Source organism: Passer montanus, unplaced genomic scaffold (genome assembly GCF_014805655.1).
Source record: "Passer montanus isolate IOZ18808 unplaced genomic scaffold, ASM1480565v1 scaffold10, whole genome shotgun sequence".
Classification (NCBI taxonomy): domain Eukaryota; kingdom Metazoa; phylum Chordata; class Aves; order Passeriformes; family Passeridae; genus Passer; species Passer montanus.
Window position 1 is genome coordinate 9005459 of NW_024356505.1, and position 9028 is coordinate 9014486.

Sequence of the window (9028 nt, forward strand, 5' to 3'; positions counted from 1 at the left end):
GGAGGGGGAGCTCAACTATCACAGCCTTCTTTCCTAAATATATGCTTTTTTTGTGCTGTCATTTTTGGCATCAATTAGCACATGTGCTCTAAGCAAAATATCTTTTACTGCTGGTACATCCACGTCCTTCTTCCAAAGATCTTCTGTAACCAGAAGGAATTCAGCTGATACTGTCGCATTTTGTTTCCAAGGGGAAGGGCATAAGTAAACCAAATATGTTGTTTCCTTCTTTCCTCTCCATGGCTGTTTTCTGTGAACTTAATGAACCTTTGCATCTTTGGGCCAAATCAAGTTTACCTGCATCATTACACAGGTTTCTTTGCAATATGAAAAATTATTGAAAATCAGGTAATTTTATATACTTTAAACTGTGCCCAGCAACCTAATTCCTTGATATTCTTTCAGATGGAAGGCAAATATGTATGACCTATTCCTGGGCCTCCATGAAGACTTGCAAACATTGTGGGTAAGATAATTTTGGACTGCAGAGAACCTAAGTCCACTGAAAATGTTACATTGGAGTTTACCATGAATGCAAAAGGATTTCTATTAAAGCCTTTAAAACAATCCCAGTTGTAGAAAACACTGTCCAACATTTTCCATATTTCATATTTTTACACCTGATACATATGAGTTTACAGTATGAACTAGAGATCACAGAAGACTGAACAAGTTAGCAACATACACTGGCATTCTAACAAGAAAGAAGATCTTGATGTACATGCTGTCTAAATCCCCTGTCATAGAAAGACATGGATATGTTTAGTTTCAAAGCAAAGCTCTGCTGAAAATTATACCCTAGAGTATCTTACCCTAGAGTATCTACCTGCTAAATTTGGTTCCTCTCTTCTTACCGGCTTTGAAAGATAGAAGTTTACAATGCTCAGCAAGTACATGACTTTACAGAATGAAAGCTGAGTTTAGACACATAAGCAAAAAAGAAAGATGCAAATTTGTTTAAGTTATCAGCCAAGAAATTTATCGACGCTGAGATCAGTATTGGTATATGCAAAAAAAACCACCCTGAACTTTGTTTCCACACACGTTGACAAAAAACACTCCTGCTCACAGAATGCTAAAGCCACCTTTCTTCACATGTTTCTCACTGCTGCCTTCCTAAATAACTGCAATCTCTCCTAAGTATATCTCTTCTCATTTTATTACTGCAACCTGTCTCCTAATAAAGACATATTTATCCCCATGGATCTCTTTCTGTCTAGGTCTATAGCTTTGGGAAACCATGAGGCTCTGTAAGCATTTATTGGACACCCCTGGAAGCAGGCAGCCCTGAGGAAACATACCCATACACCACAAGTCACTTGCTGCCTGAAAGATTCTCAAACGCCTACCACCTCAAAGTCTCTTTAAGAAAGGCGTGGAGGAACCTCACACAAAAATAAAGCAAGCTCACTGCCAACTGTCAGAGCAGCTAAGAAAAGTTCACAGGATGCTTAAACCCACTTTGAACTGCAAGATGTAAATTAATTTCACAGAATATTATAGGAAATGTTGTAGGAAATTACATAATAGGAAACCACAGCTAGCTGCACCAAGGAAAATATTATGGAAAAACAAAAGAGTCACCCCAAAACCCACTGCATACGAACAAGTGACGTATAAATTAGTTCACAAGTCAGGTATCCAAGACTCTTAATCCCATGGATGCACAATGTATCACCACTATTGCCTTTTGAAAAATCAGAATCTCATAAATACAGACAATAAGAAATAGAAAGTGAAAAACTCTCTATAAACACAAGTATGTAGTCCCTGACCCTCAAATTTGGTTCAACAAAGGCAATCAATAACATAGGTGATTCCATAAAAATTGCTACAAATGAAGAGTACAATCTTTAATCCTTTCAGCCTAAACACAGCTGATAAATGAGAGTGAAAGGCCAAGTAAACTACTATGTATAAAGACTGTGTTACTTTTTCCAGTAATAGCAGCTGCAGCACCTGTCATCATCCTAGGTGACACCTCAGCCCTGAAGAGTACATCATCTTATACCAAATGAGAAAGAAAAAGTCAAAATTAGCAGATGCACAAAATAGATAAGATGGAAAAAATATGGAGCTACCGGAAAAAGGGAACAGATACTGCAAGAAAGGAAAGGGAAAAAGGCAGCAACTGCTCTTCTCAGAGTTATGAAAATAGACAGCCAATGGAAGCACAGACTGAAACCAAAATAAAACACGGATCTGTGCTCTTGATTTTCATGCACAAACATGTGGTTCTAAAGAATTTAATCTGAACTAGAACTATTATTCAAATGTCAATTTTCCGTTTGTGACCCAAGCACCTACACGGTAATGGGCTGACACAACATTTAAGTATTAGATATTCCATAAAGGTGCATTTTAAGTCATGTTTTGAGTGAATGTATGAAATTTACCTCTGCATGGAACAGACCTGTTCCTTAAGGTTACTTTGTATCTTTCTTAAGAGCAATTATAAGCTATTAAAACTCCAGGAACACTTTCCAAAAGCATATTACATCTTACTTACTCCACTCTTTACAGAGTTCTGCTCTGCAAGAGCATGAAAGAAACATTTTCAGGTTTACTATCCATGCCAGATGTTCCAGAAGGTTTCATAGTGAAAACCAGGCACCAACACACCTGGACTCAAACCACCTGAACTGCTGAACTAAGCAAGCAGAACAATATTCAGAATATATTTAGACAAGTGATTTTTCCCAGAAGTATTAAAACAGTCATATCTAAAATAAATATGGACCACATAACTTTAAATGCAGTGTTGTCACATTTTTCCACCCAAGATAATTATTCAAATAACAACAGAAAGTTTTAGTAATCAGTTCTTGGCTGATGCACAGATTACTGTTCACATCTGCAAAACGGTATTCAGCAGCAATAATAGCAGAAAGGTGAATAATTTTGTATTCTGAAGTGCTACCATTGCTGTAGAAACTAAGAACCTTGACTCGGGTATCCATGAAATGCAATTCAAAACCTATTTCCTTATCTCATGCTTCTTGATCTTAATATATCAAAAATCCCTAGGTACTGTGACCTTGCTTGGTCCCCAGAGAGGCAGAAGGTTGCAGCATAATTAAATCATACACTGCAAAGTAGTAGAACAGCATGGTGCACACTGCAAACACTACTGTCTTTCCTGGGCTACCACAGAAGAAAGAAGAAACTGTTAAGAAGTATCAGATCTCTGAAAAAATAATCACTGACAAATCCAGAAAACATGAGATTATTCCACTACCAAGCTCAGCTGCCCCCTGTCCATTGTTATGATTTCTTTAGCACTCACACACACACACACCCAGCATCACTGCTCAAACAGGAAGGGTGGGTACAGCCTGTCAAATGTGTTCCACTGCTCACTGCCCTTGCTCTCCCCTTGGTTTTACAGCAAGGCCCAGGAGATGGTAACACAACTTTCAATACACTATTGTGTATTGATATTCTTGATATTCTACACATTTTTCTATCCAAGCAACAGAACAACAGAGATAATGGGTAAAACACAGACTGATTGTGTGAAATTTACGTTCTAACTGTGGTGAATTGCATGTGTTTTGTTTGGTGTTGTGATGGTGTTGTTTTTGATTTTGGCGTGGGGAATTCTTTTTTGTTGATGCAACTGAAATTTGGGAAGATCATACGATGGATGTGGATTTTAACGATAAGGGGTGGAATGTCTCTTGGGTTTGCATGACAAGATTTTGGTAGCAGGGGGGCTACAAGGGTGCCTTCCGTAAGAAGCTGCCAATAGTTTCACCTATGATCAACATAGCCAATGCTAGCCAGCTCCAAGATGGCCAAGCCAGCCCCACCAGTGACTGTGGTAGTGCCCCTGGGATAACAGACTTAACAGGGTAGGGAAAAAAACTGACCAGAAGCAACTGCAGCCACAGAAAGGGGGGGACAATAGACAAGTGAAACAACACTGCACACACCAAGGTCAGTGAAGGGGTGGGAGGAGGTGCTCCAGGCACTGCAGCTGACATTTCCCTGCAGCCCCCAGAGAAGACCATGGTGAGACAGGCTGTGGAGGAGTCCATGGCAGAGGAGGTGGATGCCTGCAGAAGGCTGCAACCCTGTGGGAAACCCACGCTGGAGAGGGCTCCTGGCAGGATTTGTGACCCTGTGTGGGAGCCACACTGGAGCAGCTCACGAAGAACTACACTCTGTGGGTAAGATATTCATGGTCCCTCCCATGGGAGGAGACCCACTGCTGGAGCAGGGTAAAAGTGTGAGGAGTCCTCCCCGTGAGGAGGAAGGAACAGCAGAAACATGCGATGAACTGACCACAACCCCCATTCCACATCCCCCTGCAGCACAGGAGAGGGGGAGAATGAAGGGAAGGTGCTTTTAAGATTTGGGTTTATTTTTTATTACCCTATACTGATTTGATTAGTAATAAATTAATCTCCCTAAATTAACTGTAATTAACAAATTACTGTCACATTTTGACCTTGACAGTAATTTCTGAGAGATCTCTCCCTGTTCTTATCATAACCTATGAGCCTTTCATTCCATCTCCTCTTCCCTGTCCAGCTGAGGAGGGGAGTCATAGAGTGGCTTTGGTGGGTATCTGGAATCCAGCCAAGGTCAGCCTACCACAGCTGATTTTGGAAGCATATAAATATCTAAGAAGACAACACATCTAGCTTAATTTAGATCTAGCTGATCTTGATTAAACTCAGATCTTATTACTTGAAGTTGTGCTTCATTTCACAGCTGTTATACCATTGGAGCAATATCTCTGTGTTGTTTCAACATTTTCATTGGAATTGAGAAAGCTAACCCAACATATATCTCAGGAACCATGGATTTAAGAAACCAAAACAAGCGTATTTGTAGAAACAACTGCATTTTTTTTTAAATCCCATTCCTTTTTGCCCAAGCTATATTCTACCACTGATGCTCCCCCTACTTTTCAAGCTGAAACATAAGCGTTCAGAATGTGCAGAGCTACATATAAAGATGTTTCTATAGGTGAAGTACAACTCAGCCTACTGCTAAACGAGCTGTCATTTTTAACAAGAAGAATGCTCCCTATTATATACATTCTCCCACCCCCAGCCCAATGAGATCCTGAATCTCTCATCACCTGCTGTGTGCCTGTCACACACACAAGCCAATGGAGCCACTAAATTGCTCAGCACAGGTGCATCCCAAATAACAAGCATACTGTGCAATTCATGTCTTTCCCTGCCAGGCTGGTGCCCATGTTGTCGTGTCACAAGCCAGCTAGTTTCTGTCACCTTCCCTAACAGGAGTTAGATCCTTCTACTTTAATAAACCTCAAAACATGACGCCCTGCTACCCCCAAGCGTGGATGTATACAAAGCCATCCTCTCACTGTTGTCCACTTCTGACAAAGGAAAAATCAAGTCCCCTCGCCACAGGGGGGAGGAAAAAAAGAGAAAGAAAAAAGCTGCCTGTCCTTTCATCTAGAGCCAAGGCTCTGTGAACCCAGTGCATCTCCCTGCCTCTGTCACAGAGAAAAAGACCCCGATGGGGAGGAGCAAGAGCTCTTACCTTAATTATGCTGCTCCTCCGGGGGATGCCGGGTTTGCCTTCTCGTTGTTGACTGGTGGAAAATCCTCTTTCTTTGCTGCTGCTCTCCGGGCTTGCAGGAGGAGCTGATCCCGGCTCCTCACCGGCTCCCGGCTGGGCACAGTCCCCGTTGGAGACCCGGCTGCCCGCACTGTCAAAGCGGGATCTCCCGCCGCCGCCTCCTCCTCCTCCTCCTTCCCCATCTCCTGCCTTGAACGCCACCTTGCCTTGGACCGGCCCGGGGGAGGAGGGCAGCCCCCCGCCGCCGGTGCCGCCACCGCTGCCAAACTCCGCCATCAGCCTCCCTGGCTACGGCAGAAGCACCACCGCTGCCCCCCTCCCCTCCTCCCGCGGCCGCTCGGCGGTGGCTCTCCTTCCGCTTTCTCTCTATTTACGATCGGGGGATTTTGAGCCTAAGTCTCTCCCCCCCGCGCATTTGGCAGCCGAGGCCGCGTAGCTCCAGGAGGGGAGCGGGGACGGACGAATCGTGTCGGTGGCGGCTCGGCGAGCACCAGTCCCGCAGCACCTGGGGAGGGAAAAGGAGACGAAACGTGACAACCGCTCCTCACACGAGGCGGGGGAGCGTCGCACCGCGGCGCGCACACACGGACACGCGTGGCAGGAGAGGGGCTGCCCGGGTCCCCGCCGGGGGCACCGAGCGGACAGAGCGCAGCCCCGCCGCGGGGACGGGGACCGGCCCGCCACGGGCCGGGGGAGGCTGGAGGGGACCGGAGGAACTGCGATTCTGGGGCTGCTCAGCCGGGAAAAACGAGAGGCGTTGATGGCGGTATTTTCTCACCCAGACACAGCGACACCCACAATCGCTGAAGCAACGAAGCGGGAGCGAAAAGAGAACTTGCAGAACAACACGCCCCAAAGCCTCCGGCCCCGGCCCGGGGGGACGCCCGTCCCACGCACGGCGGGGACGATCCGCCGCAGCCCCTCTCCGGCCACGAGCACCGGCGAGAAGCGGCGGAACACGGGCAGGGGCGCCGCCGCCGCCCCGCGGGGCAGCCCCCGGGCGCCCTCGGCAACTTTTCTCCCTTCCCGCTGCCTGCCGACATCCAGCCGCTCTAGAGCGGAGACAGCCCGGCCGGGGCAGCGGCAGCCCCGGCCCCCGCGGCACCCTCGCCTGCAGCCGCCCCCCGCCCGCACGCTGCGGCCCCGCTACCCACCTCGGCGGCGAGCGGAGCCCCGGCTGCCGCCGCTGCAGGAGCCGCTTTCCCCTTTTCCCCTCCTCCCCGCTATGGTCGCCGCCTCTGCCCGGAGCCGGATACAGAGAGAAACTGATTCATGTGGCTGCTTCCCTCGCTCTCCGCTGCTGCTGCTGCTACCGCCGCCGCCGCCTTCCCCGGCCCAATGCTCGGCAGCAGTCCCGTGGGGGGAAACCGAGGGGAGAAGCCGGCAGCACCGAGGGGAGAAGCAGCCCCGGCCGCCCCCGCGAGGAAACTCTTCGGGGAAGGCTGAGCGAGCGATCCGGGCTCGCCCCCCCTGCCGCCGCCGCCAGTCACAGGGCCGGCCCCGCGCGGATGGGCGGCCCCGCCGCCAGCACCCCCTCCGGCAGCTCGGGGGCGCTCCGCCCGAGGGCAGGACCCGCGCCCTCCCCTTCCCGCGCCCCGCGCTCACCGGAGCATTCCTCCGCACGCTCCCGCCCCGCGCCTCTCGGCCCGGCTCCGCGCCGCCACAAAAGAGCCCGCTCCCCGGCCCCCCGCGCCCGGCCGCATCCTCTGCTCCCCTCCGGCCCGCACGGTGGCTCCTCCCGCCCCTCTCGTCGGGGCGCCGGGCCCTTCACCCGCCCTGCCCACACGAGTGAGGGGCTGCGGCCGCCCGGGCGCAGGAAGGGCAGGGGGCGGCGGTGGAACGGCTGTTCCCGCGCTCTACCGGGCGCTGACAGCCCAATGAGAGCCCAATTAGAACCTTTAATTATCAAAGGAGCGAGTGTGATGGAGAGCTGGAATATTAAAAGCTTAACGGAAACTGCAACTTTATGGTTTCCTTCAAGCATGTCCACAACACAGCGCGCTCGGCCGGCGTGCCCTCACATACCCCATACACAGTCGTTTAGGTTTGCTATGAGACAAACAGGAGGGACTTAGTGAAAGAGCAGTAATTCAGGGAGCCACATATTTATTTTTGCCTCTTAACATAGCTGCATGTTGCAAGAGCTTGATATTTCACGATTAAGTTGAATAAAGGGAAATGAAATGCCATAGTTGAGGCACTTGGCCTGAAATTCAGAAATTGAGTCAGTTCGGGGGACAATACATTGAGAACATGAGCAAAATAAGAAATCGCAGAAATAAGAGTGCAAAGAGTCACACTGAGCAAAGAGACACTTAAGACGGCCCACATCTGACCTTCAGCATTTGGCTGAAGTGCTTAATGCCGGAGCTTGACTCAGATTATAGTCGAATGAAAGCACTACACTTTTAATTTAGGTTCCCTCAGTTGCCCTCAGGAGATCACTGACTGTGCCTGGAACCGCTGGCACAGAGATCAGATACCTATCCTAAATAGTTTGAATAAGGCAGCAAAAATATCCCCCTTCAGCATACTGGTGGTGAAAACACTGGATTGAAGGGTACATTTTCAGTCCTGTTCCCCAGCCCCAGGGCTTTACTGCAGAGCAATGCCACCATACCTTTGTGGCCCATTGCCCTGAGCTGTCTCCAGGCACCTCCATCTTTTCCTTCAGAACACTAAGGGAGAGCTTACTCCTCCAAAATATAGAGCCACAGGGATGATGTTTTCTGTTTGCTTTTACTGTTTAGATCACTTGGAACATGAGAGCCCTCATTTCAATCTCCTCTTCCTGAAGAGATTGACATCTGTGTCCCCATGGTCATTAAACAGCCACCAACTTACAGACTGGTGCTGGTGGGAGCGTTTTCTTCAATATTCTGTCTGCAATGGTGCTTGTCACTGCAGCAGAAAAGAAACCATAAGGTGTGATGCAGATTGGAGGAAAGTATGAAGTTCTTTGGAAAATATTACTTATTCAGTATCATTTCTAGTGGGTCAAGGAAGTTCAGAACCTGACACTGCTACGTGACTCATATATGGTCCCAATTTTATCAAACTATTAACAAAGCTTAAGGTTAAATGAAAACGTGCACATTTGCAGGATTTAGACTGTAAACACTAGAGACATTAATATTAAACTTAAGATCTGAAATAGCCAAAGTTTGTGGTTTTCATTAGCTGGTAATACAGTGATTTTACCATTCGCCCTTATGCGAACATCTCTTGCCTGAACATCTTGCCTTGCCATTTAACTAGGACAAGTCAGCCTTGAATATTAAAGATTATTCAGTATTGTACCTACAGATGTGGACATCACAAACCATCCCTACGGGAGACACTTTGTCATTAGGAGCGTCACTGTTTCTTCTGAAGGATGAAATTTATACGCAACAGGTACAAAATCTTATTAGAATCATTTGTCACAGAGCATTGCCAGTAAACTGGTGAGGAAGATGTGTGCTTT

The 9028-nt window shown here is 47.8% G+C and overlaps 1 protein-coding gene across 2 annotated transcripts in view; it reads right to left on the bottom strand.

The window, feature by feature from the left end:
• The window catches only part of PLCL2 (phospholipase C like 2), a 100374-nt gene extending 93416 nt beyond the window's left edge, over nucleotides 1-6958 (bottom strand). Inside the window, exons 1-2 of one of the 2 annotated variants that reach the window (XR_005626882.1) lie at nucleotides 6717-6958; nucleotides 5524-6067 (exon numbers count right to left, since the gene is read on the bottom strand). Coding sequence is in view for 1 of the 2 variants with exons in the window: in XM_039703244.1 (XP_039559178.1) it covers nucleotides 5524-5838 (315 nt within the window). In the remaining variant the exon portion in view is untranslated. The remainder of the gene's footprint in view (nucleotides 1-5523; nucleotides 6068-6716) is intronic. The other variant, XM_039703244.1, reaches the window with a different exon arrangement.
• Between the last annotated feature and the right edge of the window lie 2070 nt (nucleotides 6959-9028).